At 41.5% G+C, this 16684-nt stretch overlaps 1 protein-coding gene across 3 annotated transcripts in view; it reads left to right on the top strand.

The window, feature by feature from the left end:
• The window catches only part of FAM120B (family with sequence similarity 120 member B), a 38308-nt gene extending 23407 nt beyond the window's left edge, over positions 1-14901 (top strand). For 2 of the 3 annotated variants that reach the window (XM_082217096.1, XM_082217094.1), the window contains exons 7-11: positions 5489-5695; positions 6913-7021; positions 7415-7555; positions 10456-10505; positions 11725-14901. In XM_082217096.1, the coding sequence (XP_082073222.1) occupies positions 5489-5695; positions 6913-7021; positions 7415-7555; positions 10456-10505 (507 nt within the window). In that variant the 3' untranslated portion in view covers positions 11725-14901. Of the gene's footprint in view, positions 1-5488; positions 5696-6912; positions 7022-7414; positions 7556-10455; positions 10546-11724 lie in introns of all 3 variants that reach the window. The other variant, XM_082217095.1, reaches the window with a different exon arrangement.
• The last annotated feature ends 1783 nt before the right edge of the window (positions 14902-16684 follow it).

Here is a 16684-nt window from a genome sequence, read left to right as displayed (position 1 = left end):
AGTTGTTTCAGCTGCTGAATGACTGCGCCTGGCCTTCTTGTCACCCAATATCCCAGGTGGTCGCCTGGCCCTAAATCTACCCATAAGCATATTGCAATCATGCCATGAATGGCTGCGTGTGAATGGTTTAATGATGAACGAGACCACCGTATAAGGACTTCCTGCATAACCCATACCTTCTAGCCTGATTTGAAAACATTTACACAGAAAGCATCTGTAGTACATACTCTATACAAAGTAAAAGAAAACTGTGACACTCTGAAGAGCTTTATTGTGATAGCTATTAGGAACTAATCACATGTATGAAATAAAGGGCCTTGCAGAGGTACTGCTACTAAAATAAAGCTAAAGTTCAAGGTGTATTTGGAACAAGATCTGCAACACTGCAATTATTTGCTTTCTTGTTAGCCTTAGTTCTTATCTTGTTTAATTTGATTTATGCTGCATTATATATGCCTGTTCTTTTTAATGCTTTATTTGTCAGGAAACACAGTACCACATCCGTCAAGAGCAAGGTATTGTTAAGTGTAAAATATTATTTCCTTTATTGGGTAACCCTTCTAGGTGTGTTGCACCTGAGCAGATGGTCAACTTGCTCAAGGTATTTTTGAGAGTTTGCATTAGTGTTTTATAGATATCTAAAGTGATGTGGACAGGTATTCTCTTTCATTTTAGACCCAGAGAAGTTTTACATGGAAAAGATTTTGCTTGTACTTTTCCTTGCAGGGCTGATCATTTTGTAATTTTGTAACTAATACGTTAACTTTAACCAATCATACTCAGTACCAGCAAACACCTGCCTGCCTCCTTCAGTTTATAATAAAACCACTTTACAATGTATATTCATTGTGACATTATGAAAACTGTAATGTTAGATACAGGTATAGACATAGACACTGTATATGTATGTAGGCCACATAGTCTGAAAACCACTTTTCATGCTACCTGTTTATACTTGAGTGTGCATACTCAAATGCAAATTATGTACATATCCAATCAGTGTAAACAGCATGCATGTTTGGTAGGAGAGGTGTGTCTTCTCAGAAGTGGAATTTGGTAATAGATAGCTGCTTTTGAGTTTCAAAAATCAGACTTTGCAGCATTTCACCCTTTGCAACAGCAATAATAGCAGTTGTCTAGCACTCTAGACATTTTCAGAGCATTTCGTTTCAGTATGCGCTGCAAAAAGCCAGATTAGCATTATCAGTCCCATATTTCAGATAGGGGTGTGCGGCTTTCTTGAGGCCACTTAGTAAAAGCTCATAGCAGAGATGAGATTTCAACCGGGGATTTCTTGTCCACACAGCCCAGTCTCTTAGCCTCAACCTCTCTTAGCTTGTGGGGTATGTGTGTATAAGGGAATGGCCCATAACAGCCTGAAAAGAGCCTGCTAGATCAGACCAATCACCCATCTACTCCAGCCTCCTGCTTTCACAATGGCCAGCCAGATGTTTGTGGGAAACCAGGGAGCAGATAATGAGCAAAAGAGCACTCTCCCCTCCCATAGTTTCCAGAAACTGGTATTTGGAAGCCTTGCTCCCTCCATCTGTGGCAGCTGACCATAGCCATTGTGGTTTTGCATATCTAATTCTCACAGTGTACGTGAGAAGGATGTTTTCCGCTTGTGCTGCTCATCAGCTGGTCCACACGGCAGGTGGCACAATCCATCCATCCTTTTTCCTTGCACAGTGCACTTCTCTGCAGTGCACTTACTACTCAGTGTCAAAACAGGAGTGCAGGAAACCGCTCTGTGGGGGGTGCCCCAAAATGAATCCCTTTGAGCTTTAGAAGTGAAATTAACTGATTTGGGTTTCGATTAATAAACAAGGCTTTGTTTGTTGTGAGTCTCTTGCTGTGTTTTTGATTTTCAGGGTTTTTTCATGGGATGCAAAAATGTAAAGCGATATTGAAATCTTTGTTTAGGTTCACTCCAGAGCCTTGGCTTACAGTAAATATCAGTTTTGTTCAACCAAAGTATCACTTTACACAAATCTCCCAATGAAGCACAGTAAACAAACTTTTCCGAGCATATATAAACCCCAAACTGCTGTTCTGTTTACTGTTAAATATTTACTGTGTGAAGCATTAGGGACATTTAAGAACTGGTTATTCTTGTTTTGTCCTTTCAACAGATATCTTAGCTGGTAAGACCCTCCTTTTCAACTGTATTGTGTTTGCTGCTGCCTTGACTAAGCAGGAAGGACTTAACTTAAGCTTTAGTCTTTTGGGTATAGCCTACCCTGGTTCCAAGGTGCACAAGACGGCATGTCCCCCCCCCCCAGAACTGTACAAAATAGGTTAAGCTGAGAGACGGTGAACTAGCCCAAGTCACCCTGTCAACCATCCCAGCCTGACATTAGTAATGCTCACAGTTCTGAAATCTTAGATATTCAAGCTGGAGGGTCACTTCTATAATGTTCATTCTGCCATCATGTGATCTGCTGATTTGCATGGATTGATTTATCTGACTGATATCTTATATTTACTGACACTTATATTTATCCTTGTCAACATTCGTTTAGCCTTTATTGGCATAATCCTTGTCAACATTTCCCTCATTGCAGGCAGAGGTAGGTGGATATGTGCCACTGTTCACACCAACGAGGTTCATACTTGATTTGGGAATAAGCCAAGTTGCCCTTCAGTTTTTTACTTAACAAACACTAACATCCATACAACCATCTGGCTGTAGCTATCAGTCATTTAATTAAAGCATCTACTGCACTTTCTTTTAAAGACATCTTTAACAGGTTTAAGATTACCATTTAAAGTCATTGAAAATAACCTGATCTACACATAGCTCATGCATAACAGTCTTAAACACCTTCTACATTTTCCACCAAACTGCTCTGTAGATACGCAACTGTGTTTGAAAAGATGAGTGCTCCTCCTCTTCCTCCTCTTCTCTTCCTCCTCCTCCATCATTGTTTTCCTTTTCCCAGTACCATGGAGTCAATGGATCTTCTTTACTCTTCCAAGGAAAGCATCCTTCAGCCACTTCTGCTGTGAAGCCATTCCATGCACTTGGGGCTGCATGACAATGATGGGGCCTATACCATGTTTTCCCCTGGGTGGGAAAATCCCATGTGGCTGTGAAGGGCACCACAAGTAGAGTAGAAACAGAAGCTGGTGTCTTTGCCCAGAGGTTGATTGTTTGCATTTAAAGCTAGGGTTCTGCTACCACATTGGTCTATGCAAGTATATGTGTATGAAGAAAAAAAGGTGCTATTACATTTTTTAAAAACCGATGATGGAAAGCTTGCCTAGGCATGGATAGTACCATATGGTCAGCTCAGATAGGCTATGAGTATGAGATGGGAGCAAGTTCCCCAGTCAGGTTCTCTCGGTTATTAAAGAAAGGGGGGACCAGAAACGTCCCTTCAGTAGGATCTACACTGCTGGAGTGGCACCTAAAATGAATGGGACTGCCTATCATCAGTAATTAAGTCATCCATCAAAGACAAAATGCACACACCTCACAGCAAGAGCTGCCAGGTGGGGCTGTGTCCTGGCTCTCCTCGTGCCATGGGCAAAGGGCTTTGACTCAGCTAGGCATTGCTGGAAAGCATTCAGGCAAAAGCAGCTTGTGTATAGGTAGCAGTAGGATCCCTCCTGCTCCACCGTCCCCACCATCCTTCCCCCTGTCCTTTGATTTCTCATTATGTGTTCCTGGGAGGCTGCTGCAGCTGGCACAGCCTCCTTGCCATTCAGGCAGCCCCACACTGAGTGCATTCTCAGGGTTGCACATGTTTGGTACTGCTGGGATGGTAAACTAACAGCAGGCCCGTAGCCGTGGGGGTGGAGGCAGCTGTGAGTCCCCCATGATATTCTAGGCTTCCCACCCCCCTAGCCTTTGCTTGTGGAGAGATAAAGAAAATATCCAGGCATTATTCCACCCAGTTGCTCAGTAAGAAGTAAATGGGCTCCTTCTCTTCCTGGGTTATTGGTGCGAAAGCAGTTGGACGTTAAAATTAATAACTAGTAAGTGGATTTAACCAGTTGCCTGTCTTTAAAACATCAAAAGGCTTATATATCTGGCATTTTGTTATTTGAATGTTTTGCTTATCCTCTGTGCCCTCCAATATATCCAGCACAAAATGTCTAGCTACAATATATCCAGCTACAAGCAGGTCTGACTACTTGTCGCATCTTCAAATCCAGTCACTTTTTTTGGGGGGGGGAGCGGGTGTCCAGTGGCCTTCTAACTTTGTGTGATGTACTCCAACAATACTTTCCCTCACTTTTCTAAGAATTAGATAGGTTTGTCTCTTATTTTCCCCTGTATTGGGGGGTAGTTGTAGCCACAGCATCTTCTGTATGACGGAGGAAGGCAATAAGACACATGACTACAGTTCGGAGCCATTCTTCCTTCCAGCTCCTGTTGAGGCATATGCAGTCAGTGCTTCATTTATCCCCATCTCATCCACTAAACATTGCTGTCAAAAATAGAGATACCGGCCGTGTTTGCATGTCACAATAAGCCAAGGCTGGGGGCTTTTCATATTTCATTGGGAATGAGTGGCATGCTTCATTCCTCCCCTGGCAGAAAGCAGGAAAGCTTGGTTTCTCATGGCATCTGAACCTGGGATCATGGTTTGTTTCCCCCTAACAAATCAGAATTGCAAAACATTCCTAAGCTATGGTTTGTTGTTGGCTTCTGAATTCTACATTGTTGGGGAGAAGCAAACAATGATCCTGGGTTCAGATGCCGTGGGAAGTCAAGTGTAATTACAGCTTCCTGGTTTATTTGTCCCCCTTGCATCACAAATATGGCCCTGGTACAAGTGAAGAGTGGAATGGAAAATTCTGGAATGTACTTCTGCTGTACCTATGTATGTATGTATGTATGTATGTATGCATGCATGTATGTATGTATGTATTTACTTCCCTTCTTCCTAATGGAGACAAGGGTAGCAAATAGGAAGCAAAAAAGCAAAAATATTTATTTAAAACATTTTAAAAACAATTCTAATAAAGATGGAGACGAGGCTTAAAAGACTGTTTGGAAGAGGGAGGCCTTCAGTAGGCATAGAAAAGACTGTAGGGATGGCACCTGTCTAAAGGGAAGATATTCTAAAGGGTATGCGCCACAACACTAAAGGCCCAATTCCGCCCAGAGTGGCTGGGAAAACTCAGCCAGATGGGCGGGGTATAAATAATAAATTATTATTATTATTACATTGCATGGAACAGACCTCCTAATAAGATGGTATAAGTCAGGCACAGGCAAACTCGGCCTTCCAGCTGTTTTGGGACTACAGTTCCCATCATCCCTGACCACTGGTCCTGTTAGCTAGGGATGATGGGAGTTGTAGTCCCAAGATATCTGGAGGGCTGAGTTTGCCTATGCCTGGTATAAGTTGTGTAGGGCTACACCGAAACAAGCACCTTGAGCTTAGCCCAATAGCTGATTGATATATTATTGTAACGGAATCATGGTAAGCACAGTCAACATCTTCTCTCTCTTCCCTTTTAAATGCTTTAACAGCTTCCTCAGGTTGATTCAAGAGGTGTCCAGCTTGGCTCTCTCTTCATACGAGGCCTAGCTCTGATGATTAAAGCCAATAATACCTGTGGCCTCCCCTTTAAAGCGGATGACATAATGGCGTGGAGTGTATTTGATGGAGACCTCTTTCACACGAAATACCTGCAAGCCCACAGAGGATGCTCTTTACATGATCTTTTGGAAGGCAATGTAAGTACATAAGCTTGGGGTAGGGGTTGTTTTGTTTAAAAGAAAAGCAAGCTTAGTTTGGGGATAATTTTTATTTTAGGAAAGCTAACCCTGTTTTCTTTGGAAAATAAAAGGTTTTCAGTAGTAGTACTTAACCTTTGCAAACTTTTGTGCTTTTCCAGCAGTGGAAATCTACCTTGTCAAATTGAAAAGAGATCCCACTTGCTAATTGTTTCTGTTGCTGATGTAATGAATAAAAATATAAATGCAACCATCGTCTTCATGTTTTATTTTGGTCTTGAGCTGAAAATCTAAAACTTACTTGTTTCTAGTTCCTTTGCCTTTTTCCATTCTGAGAGCCACATTCCCAGGCAGGGTGGGTAATGTTAATTATTATTAATTCATTAAATTTGTATACTGCTCTTCATCTGAAGAGTAGAGCAAAGTCCCTTATAGCCAGTGTCAGGATTTAAATCCAGATCAGGGCCCTGTGCCAGCAGTTCACAGCATTTCTGTGCTGGTTGGGGAGAAAGATAAACCTATCCTTCTGCAGGCAGATGACAATTATCCAGAGACTGAAGGAGATTCCCCATCCATTTGGGCCTTAAGTCATACATAGACAACTTGGTGAACCTGGAGGTGCTCATTGAAATCACACTGCACAAGTCTCTCTAGCAGCTCTGCAACATAACTAACCTGACTGGAAGCACACTGTGCTGAGCTAGAAGTGATGTATTGGCACGGATGTATTGGCACTGAGTCCCTAAAGTATAAAGTAAAGGTAAAGGGACCCCTGACCATTAGGTCCAGTTGTGGCCAACTCTGGGGTTGCGGCGCTCATCTCGCTTTATTGGCCGAGGGAGCCGCCGTTTGTCCGCAGACAGCTTCCAGGTCATGTGGCCAGCATGACTAAGCCGCTTCTGGCGAACCAGAGCAGCGCACGGAAATGCTGTTTACCTTCCCGCCGGAGCGGTACCTATTTATCTACTTGCACTTTGACATGCTTTCGAACTGCTAGGTTGGCAGGAGCAGGGACCGAGCAATGGGCGCCCACCCCGTCGCGGGGATTTGAACCGCCGACCTTCTGATCAGCAAATCTTAGGCCCTGTGGTTTAACCCACAGTGCCACCCGCATCCCTAAAGTATAGCCTAGATAAATGTTCTGGGGATTTTAGTGTGACTTCTCTGAAAACGAGAGGGAGAGGTTGCCATTGCTTTCATTATTTCCTTGTCTGCAGGAATCTTGGCTTGCCAAGTTTCAGGATCTGATGTCCCTTATTTGCAAAACTTGCTCAGCAAGAGGCAGGATAATTCAGAGCAGACAGCGACTGGACAGCTTCGTGACAGGTAGGTGCCATGTGAGTTCTTTTTACAAACCACTTTGAGGTGTGTGTGTTTGCATTAACAGACGGTTCGTGTGGCAAAAGAAACATATATGGCAATATACCTGCAAGGTGTGCATGGTTTCCTATACATATCTGTGCAGAAAACTCACCAAATATGAAGCTGTCCTACGCATGCCCACAATAAGGACCATGTTCATTACTTCTGTGCTTTTAAATTGCAGTAGTTAGTGATTTTCAAGTTTTGCTTAAAGCAGAATATCAATAATTATGTCAGCTGAAACTTTAAATTAATTTATATGCTATAACTTTCAGTTAGTTAGCTTTCAACTTGAGAACTCTGGATTTTATTTTGTTAGTGCGCTAGCAGTTTCAAGTGTCATAAATTCCTTTCCAGAGAGACGAGGAAGGGGAAGAGGTACTCACTTTCGGAATCCAAACAGAATTCCATCTCGTCCTTATCGTGATCAGGGCAGTGACTCTCTGTGGTGGAGAGACCGTCAGCCACCTGGCCATTCATATGAATCCCAGCCTCCAGGTAAAAAGAACGCAGCTTATAGATTAGCATTCAACTACATACTTGCAAAATCTTTCACTGCATCAATATTTTTGATATATGAAAGCATGTATTAAAAGACTTTAACTTAACCACTGACAAGCTGTTAGCTGACTTCATACAGTGAAATGTAGGAATAGGTGAGGAACCAGCTCATCTTAATTATGCATCAGTGACATTTTATAATAAGGTCACAAATAGATTATTGCCTCAATAATCACAACAAAATTAAGCATCTCCCTCCATCTATTCTAAATCTGCCCCACATATGCACGCAAAATTTTCCTGTTCAAGCAGAAGCTTTATGTCGTTTGTTTTATTCCAGTTTCTTAAGGAATTTCAGTGGCGTGTTGTGTCAATCGCTTGCAGTTTCAGATTCTAATTTGTTACCCAATTCAGTATGATTGAGCTTTTGTGCAGAATCTCTATTTAATGGGTCTTGGACATACTTGAAAGTGAGCTTGCAATTGCAATAAAGGGTTTTCCTCTTTCAAGCCTGAGATGTATTCAGTGTGATTAAAATATCACACTTAATTGTCTGTAATTTTCCTCCATCTCACCACCACAATTTGGCAGCCCTATATTAGTCCTCTTGTAAACATCAAGCTTAGAGCACCTGTTAATTTATCAGCTGAAACAATGCAAGTTTAATTTGCCACTTTAAACAACTGCCTCTCTAACAAAGTCTTATATCTCTGTATGTGACTGATTTTGGGGTAATTTGGAAGGATTATGACAGCACAGAGTATGGAACCAGGCCAAGCCTTCTCAAAGCTTGGGGTGAAAAAGGCCTGCATAGCCAATCCTCTTGCATCATCTGAGGTTGCCTGAGCAGAGAGGAGGCTGAGCACTTTCTCTGGAGTTCTGTACATTGGGGCAAATGGCCGCTGTTCCACCAACATCACCCAGCCTACAACCAATCCATGGCCCCTCAGCTTCCTCCTCCCTAGTGTCAGTGTTGCTCTTGCAGAACTCAGCAGGGAGGAGGATGGGAACAAAACTAGAATTACCGTATTTTTTGCACCATATCACTCACTTTTTTCCTCCTAAAAAGTAAGGGAAAATGTCTGTGCGTGTTATGGAGGGAATGCCTACGGGTGGCATGCCTACGGATTTTCCTCCTCTAAAAACTACGTGTGTGTTATGGTCGGGTGCGTGTTATAGAGCGAAAAATACGGTAGTTGGCTTTGTCTGTCGTTGGCTCTGGCTCCTCCTACTGGTGATCTCCCTGCAGTCTCAATGGGCACCGGCCATGACCTGGTTCTGTGTTGGGTATTTTGTTCTTCTCCCACCCCCAGAAGAAATTACAGAGAAAAACAACTAGTTGAGAATTCAGAGGTTGTGCCCCTTCTCACAGTGTCCACTGGCCAGAGAGGGAGGAAGCAGCGTGATTTGGATTTCCTAATAGGACAGCGAATTGTCCCTCTTGACTTGAATCCTTCATGGCATTCAATTAAAAGAGATAGGAATTCATCCTCTGAGAAAGTAGAAGCTGTACCTCTTTCTTCATAAAAGGCAGGCACCAGGAGAGGGGAGTGTGAGTTCCTCCAATCAAACCAAACACCCTCAAGAGCTGCCTTAGCAGGGTCTATTTTCTAATGTTTAATCTCACACAGTAAGAGAACACATCCAGTTTCCAAAGCTCTTACTGCTTTCCATGAATACACTGGTAGTTTTGAAGCAATGCACATTTGGGTTCAAATTTATGTTAGTATACCGTGGCAGGCAGTAACTGCTTCATGCAGTAAGCTAAGTATGGACTGTGAATTGAAGCGTCCTTCCATTCAAGTTGGTCTCAAATGTCTATAAAGTTACCTGAAACAGCCACTGTTGATAGATAATTCATAACTCCATTAGGGTGTAAATAAAGAGCCATGTTCTTCCAGCTTTTTATTCTGCCTCTTCTCCCCATCAGTCTGCATTCTGTATCCTACGTGGTCCCGCAGCATTCAGTCATGTCCCCTGTGACTTTACAAATCTACATGAAACCACTGAGTGGGTCAAGGTGCTTGTGGTTCACAAGCTGCATGAAAGTAGGAGCAAAAAGGGGAACGCTCAAGATGTGTGCACAAACCACTCATCTTGTCTTAGAATTATGGGTGAACATGAGAAATATAGGTTCAAAAATATTGTGTCACCCTGGGTGGGATATAAATTAAGCCTGTCTGGTCTCTTAAATCTGAGGGTGAATCCTTTTTCATGGTCCTCATAGAGGTATATTGGGTGGTAATACAGTGATTATGGTTTTCGGGCATCTTGGGAGTCAAATGTTTCAGCTTTCGAACGCCGAAAACCCGGAAGTAACTGCTTTGGTTTTCAAACGCTTTTCAGAAGCCAGATGTGCCACACTGCTTCCGTATTGAGTTTTCCAGATGTAAATTCTTCCGGAAATGTATGCTTTGGTTTTCGAACGTTTCAGAAATCAAATGGTCTTCTGGAACGGATTATGTTCAAAAACTGAGGTTCCACTGAACTATGAAAAGGGTGTTCTCTGCAGCGGTGCCAACATCATGAAATGCCCTCTCCAGGAAGTATGACTGGTGCCAGCTATGTTGATATGTCCCCCGTTTGCCTGAGCCTTCTCAGGGTTTTCTTATTGGTTTATATTGCTAGGTTGTTTTGAGTTGTGCTAGTTTAAAGGGATATTTTATGCTTGGCATTAAGGTTGAGTCTAGGGATTTTTTTATCTCCTTTGTTCATCTGTCTGATGGTTTAGCTTTCAACTGAATTGTATATTGCAAGTTGATAATCTACAATTATCAATAATAAAAGTGGGATAAAAGTGTACTGAACAAATAAATCCTAAAATGAATAAAATAATTTCTGAACTGTTACCAGGGATGCTCTTTGAACATTAAAAATAATCTTTTTCCCTCCATCAGGTCGAGGATATGGACCAAGACACCAACCTACCAGGGGACAAAGATTCTAGGTAAATAGCTGCAATAGTAATTAATGGAAAGAGATAGAAAGTGAGTTAATTAAAAGTTTTCTAAAGCTATTCTTAAAGATTTTTAGATGTATTTGTAAAATAAAATAAAATTCTTTTTGGCTCCCATTTACTTTTTTTTTAACATTTGAATTTGTACCTAGTATAAAACAAGTTTGAGAGTTTTGCCTCAATAAAGCTGTCAGACAAAGGCAGGACTAAGTAATATTGAGCCCCAGAGCTGTATCTACTCCCCAAGGGTTCCACCACCTGGCTTTCTGCCCCCTGTGGCAACAACGATAGGCCAGGCATTCCAAGGGAAGAGATAGTGGGGGAGCCTTTGTACTTCAGTTTATGAGGCCTATATAGCCTACATTTGAAAGTACTGGCCATACTATCTTTAAGGCTACTTCCTCTTGAATATTGACATTGCTGTCAAAACATGAGGACCAAATTCTCTAGTGTGGATGTTGACATTGGAGGCAATGGGTGAGGTCTTGATACAGTTGCTGTAGTTTTCTTTATTAATGTTTCTCCTGAATTCACTGATCCTCCCCCAAATAAATAGTTAAATAAATAAAGTTAAAATAATGTAAAACTGTGGTATCACAACATACATACATACATACATACATACATACACAGCACATTATAATTATTATTATCCCTCTCCCAATGTCTTCCTATTCTCTTAATAAATGGTTTCAGAATTGCAGCCCAGAGGCAGTTCAACTTTACATCTAGGTGGTCTATAAACCAAGCTATCAACACGGGCATCATAGTTTTATAACATTTGTCCATAACCAGCAGGGAATGCCCCTCAGGTTTTTAGGGTTGTTGTTGTTGTTGTTATTGTTTTTGCTGCGTAACATGGTGTAGTCTATTTTAAAGAGCTGAAAGCACCGAAGCACATATATATCTGTTGTTCTTCTTGTAGTGCATGGTCCGAGATCCTTGTCTGAGGTATAGAATTGACTGTTGCATAGACAGAATTAAAAATAATTATCACAGCAAATCAACATTCACCTACAATTGTCTGTTATCAGCTAGAGAGTTATAAAGATCAGGAGGGGCTTATTTATGTAGTTCCAAACTGTTGTTTGAAACAAAAGTTTCATTTCATTTTGTATTGCCACACAAACATGGCAAATGTTCTTCTTTTCTGTGAATATATAGAGTAGTTGCTTACTTTAGCTCCATGACTGTTTGTTTGTGTTTTTAGGTGGCCCCAGATGATTCTCCTCCTGGGTGGAACTGGAGGGAGGAAGAGTGAGAGAGGAAAAGGGGGTCTGATAATGTATGGAAAATTATTCATTATTAATCATTAAAACCAATTGACTGATTTATATTGCTGGAAGAGCAATTAAGCACATTCTAGCTTTTAAAAAATGAGCTGTGTAATGTAGCTTGCTTTGACCTGAAGAGCTTTGCTTAAAGCACAGCAAAACTTATTATAGTGAAAGGGAAAAACTTCAAAATGGGGTGTGGGCAATCTTTGATGTTTCCAGCTCTTACTGATATGGGTGCTTTTGTGCCAATAAAAAATAATGATTTTATTAGCAGTCAGTTATTCGTACCCACAATGTATATTGGTATATCTCTTTGATAGAACTGCATCCTTTTTTTCAAGCAGAGTTCCCAAAGCAGTTCACAGCATACGTAAGACATAATTGAAGCATCAGAGTGAATTGTATTTTAATATTCTAACATAAACACACTTGAAATCTGATTATGGGAGAAATTTAATTCTGGACAAACTAGGAGAGATAAAGGGGCGTGGGTGGCGCTGTGGGTTAAACCACAGAGCCTAGGACGTGCTGATCAGAAGGTCAGTGGTTCGAATCCCTGCAACGGGGTGAGCTCCCGTTGTTCGGTCCCTGCACCTGCCAACCTAGCAGTTCGAAAGCACGTCAAAGTGCAAGTAGATAAATAGGTACCGCTCCGGCGGGAAGGTAAACAGTGTTTCCGTACGCTGCTCTGGTTCATCAGAAGCGGCTTAGTCATGCTGGCCACATGACCCAGAAGCTGTACGCCGGCTCCCTCGGCCAATAAAGCGAGATGAGCACCGCAACCCCAGAGTCAGTCACAACTGGACCTAATGGTCAGGGGTCCCTTTACCTTTTTTAGGAGAGATAAAGATTATAGATTTGCTATATTTTGGTGAGTGTACTATGTTTGCATTTAATAAAGAAAATGGCGGCAATGAGTGTGTAATGCAGCTTCCCCAAATAAAATTAACCCAATGCTATATCATCATACTATTGTGCTTATACATATGTAGGTGTGAAAAGCAGAGAATATAATACAGAATACTATTCAGTTAACAGGCTAACAAGGTGAGAGAGTGGCTGGCCCCTCAACTCCAACCAGTTTTGGATGATGCTCATTGCTTGGATCCATTCTTTTTGGCCAGCTCCCCTGCTACAGCAGGCAGAGAGATTGCCATCTCATTTTTAAACCTCTGAGATCAGCAGTGAGTATCCAGGAAGTTCTTTCAGCACAGAGAGCCTAATTCAATCCCTTGTGGGAGAAAGGTGATAGCTAACATTACAGGAGCACATCTCGCCGGCAGAAAATGTATGAATGAAGCAGAGTTTATCACATCACTAGGGATCTCTTTTTTAAAATATATATTCAAAATGTGGCGTTTCAAATAGCTCTCATAGAAGGTTCATACAAAGCGAGATAATTTTTTAGCTCTGGTTCATCTTCCCAACTGTAGAAGACACGCCAAAATTTGCATGGCACCTGGTGACTCATATAAAGGTTTAAGATAAGTCCTTTCATACCCTGGGGGAACCTGAAATAGGTATTTTCTTCTGGTTCTATTTCCTAATCAGTGCTTCCTTCCAACAAACAGTCATACACAATTGATCTTTTAGTAGTAATATCTCCATTTCTTTTCACTAGGACTTTCGGGAATGGCTCAGCCATTTGTAAATAGCCACACAATATATACATACTTTCACATACACAGAAAGCATCTTGAATGCATGTCCAGTGGTCAAAATGATGCAGTGTGTGACTATTGTTAGTTTTCTTCTGGCATAATCATAGCTATACTTTTGCAAAATTCCAATTCAGGTAGCACTTCCTTGTGGATTGTACCCTATCTCCTGAATTTAAGCTTGATATATGGTCCCTGTCTCACAATCTTCATGCAAAAGCAGGCCCTTTAAAAAAAAGTGCACATAAAAATCAAACTTCTGTTGAACCAAACTGTAGACTGAAAACAAGGTAATTATGGAGTGCACTGGCTTAGCTGATAAAAAAATCATTTTGCTCAAGAAGTTTATGATTGGAGTCAGTGCTGGCTGTATTTATATTCTAAGTAGATTTCATGTTCATTTATATCTTAAAATTTTGCTCATCTAGGATGGACTTAAATGAGGATTTGAATATCATTTGATATTCACCATTACCTTATCCTACGGCTTTATTGTTCACTAATTCCCTTTCTTATCGTCTCTCTGTCTCACCTATAGTTTTATTATTTGTGGCATTCTTGCATTAATCCTGCATTTCCATGGTATATGCCTTCCAGGTACATGATGTTTAATTTGTGTTATTTGCTGTGTGTATCAATGGCATCTTATTATTCTTAGACTTCCTGGTTCTTCTTATTTTTAAGTAACCTTCACAATTTTTAGGATCGATATACTATTTCTTTGTTGATCATTGAGGCTTTTGTTTCTCTCCCTCTTAATCTTCTTTCAATTTTGGGTTCAAGGTTGCTTTTGACAAAATGTACCATGGCTTGGACCCTAATTTCTGTTCTGTAAATAGAACTCCCCACCTCCCATCCTTTCATCCTCTACCAGCTTCCTGCTGAGAGTTAGGAACCTCCGAAAAGCGTATGATGTAGGGGATGGGCTGCAGTGGGACAAGGGAATCCCCCCTCCCCCCCAAAAAAAGAATCCATACATCTTCATATACGTATGGGCCATCTTTGCTGTGAGGCCCACAATATCCACTCCCTGCTTTGCTGGCCTATTTCCACCTGGCCTGGGAGGGTGGGGCCCAGACTGACTCTTGCTTCAAAAGCTCCTGCTATTGCAGAAGGAGCCAGAGGCCATCTTACAAGACCTGTTGCTCAGGAGGTACCAGGGGCCAGGAGGTGGGGAGCTTTTGTTGGGATCACGAGTTTAATTTTGGAGAGTCTTAATTTTTGCTGTTACTGGTATTGTGTTTTTGTATCTTTATTCTTACACTGTATTATGAACTATGTGGGGATTTTTCAGTTTTATTGTATCCTTATTGAGATATTTTCATTTATTGTTTATGACTTAAATTTAGTTTTAGTTTTTTTGTAATTTTGTAATTCATTTCATGTTGTAAGCTGCCTTGAGCCCGTTATATCTATGGAAAGGTGGCATGCAAATAAATGATAACTGTTGAAGGCTTGTTGTTCTTTCCATAATTGTAATTTATGTTATCCTCCAAAATCACTTTATTATTATTATTATTATAGGGTGATATACTTCATAGTGGTTCCCAAGATACCATAGAACTTCATTCAATACACTGTGATCACACATAGTCTTGTAAAAGGTAAAAATAACAGTTACTCAGAATACGTCTTGAAGAGTAATAAGACACAGCTGCTTCATTCAGGCAGGCTTAACATGGTAATTGAGTTACTAAGACGTACTTAAGTCTAGGTTAAAAATGGAGCCTGAGCTGGAGCTCAGACTTGCAATGACCTCACGTTGTAGGCATGGTGGAGATGAGCAGAGCAAGAGGGTGACCTGGCAAGGAGGAGCATAAATGGCTACGCCTTCTTGCCATCTGGGCACAGAGAGGAGGGATCTTACAGAGTTCTCTCTAACGAGTTTACAGGAAAGCTCTTTGAGCCCTGGTCCCTTCATGTGCCTATCTGGCAAAACGGAAATTGTTGGTTTGACTACAATTAAATATCCCACACAGCCTGCACAAGCATTTCAGCTTGCAGATAGAACAATCCTCTCTCTCCTTCCACTGTGCACTGTTCTTCCGATCCTACAGATCCAATTTTAATGGGAAGGAGAGGGAAAGCTCCATTGCACAAGCGGAAGTCCTTCCTTCCACTAACCAGGTGTATTAAGTGAATCCTAACTTAGGTTTTACATATTGACATTGTGGCTCTTTGCCATTGTTTTGTTTTTGAAGAAAAATGTTCTGTTTATTGCTTTGGACATAATCTTGCAGGGAAACAGCATACAAATGCACTGATAGTAATATGATTTCCCCAATTATATGATTATATTTCAGATCTGTATGTTCAACTCCCTGGTTCACAAAAAACAACAGTGTGGTCCTGGTTCACCTGCACTTGAGAGGCTGCGGGTGGCGCTGTGGCCTAAACAACTGAGTCTCTTGGGCTTGCCGATCAGAAGGTCAGCAGTTCGAATCCGTGCAACGGAGTGAGCTCCCATTGCTCAGTCTCAGCTCCTGCCAACCTAGCAGTTCAAACGCAAGTCAAAGTGCAAGTAGATAAATAGGTACCGCTCCGATGGGAAGGTAAATGGTGTTTCCGTGTGCTCTGGTTTCCACCACGGTGTTCCGTTGTGCCATAAGTGGTTTAGTCATGCTGGCCACATGATCCAGAAAGCTGCCTATGGACAAACGCTGGCTCCCTCGGCCTGAAAGTGAGATGAGCACTGCAACCCCATAGTCGCCTTTGACTGGACTTAACCGTCCAGGGGTCCCTTACCTACCTGTACTTGAGAGGGCATTACTGTGGGCCTAAATATTTTAACTGATATTATGGTTCCGCCACCATTTGCAAGTGGAATTTATTCATTTTTACCTCACCCTTCCTCCCTTAGCAGCACAGGGCAACTTAAAGCATGACTGCTATGTGCCCGCTTTCAAACAAAGCCAAACAGCTGTGATAGCACAGTTTACTCAACCTTGGGGATTTATTAAGAACAAGCTTGGACGTCAAATAAGGTGTGCTAGTTTCATTGTTGATACGAAGGAACACTGAAAAGTGAAAACGCCAGTCGTGGACTTAAGTCAGTGCCTTGGGGCAGCATGTGATATTTTTTTTTTTTTTGTCGTCGTTCAAAACACAGACTCAGTTACCTAGGAGCTGAGAGAAGCAATGCATTTGGAGACCACTTGCTTTGTGAAAAATCAACACATACAATAACACGATCAGACCATGATTAGAAATCGTACAGAGGGGCTGTGATTGCTTA

This window comes from Podarcis vaucheri (genome assembly GCF_965113315.1).
Source record: "Podarcis vaucheri genome assembly, chromosome: 3".
Lineage (NCBI taxonomy): Eukaryota > Metazoa > Chordata > Lepidosauria > Squamata > Lacertidae > Podarcis > Podarcis vaucheri.
The sequence above is the reverse complement of the archived record's forward strand: the minus strand, read 5'-3'. Positions and strand labels throughout refer to the sequence as shown.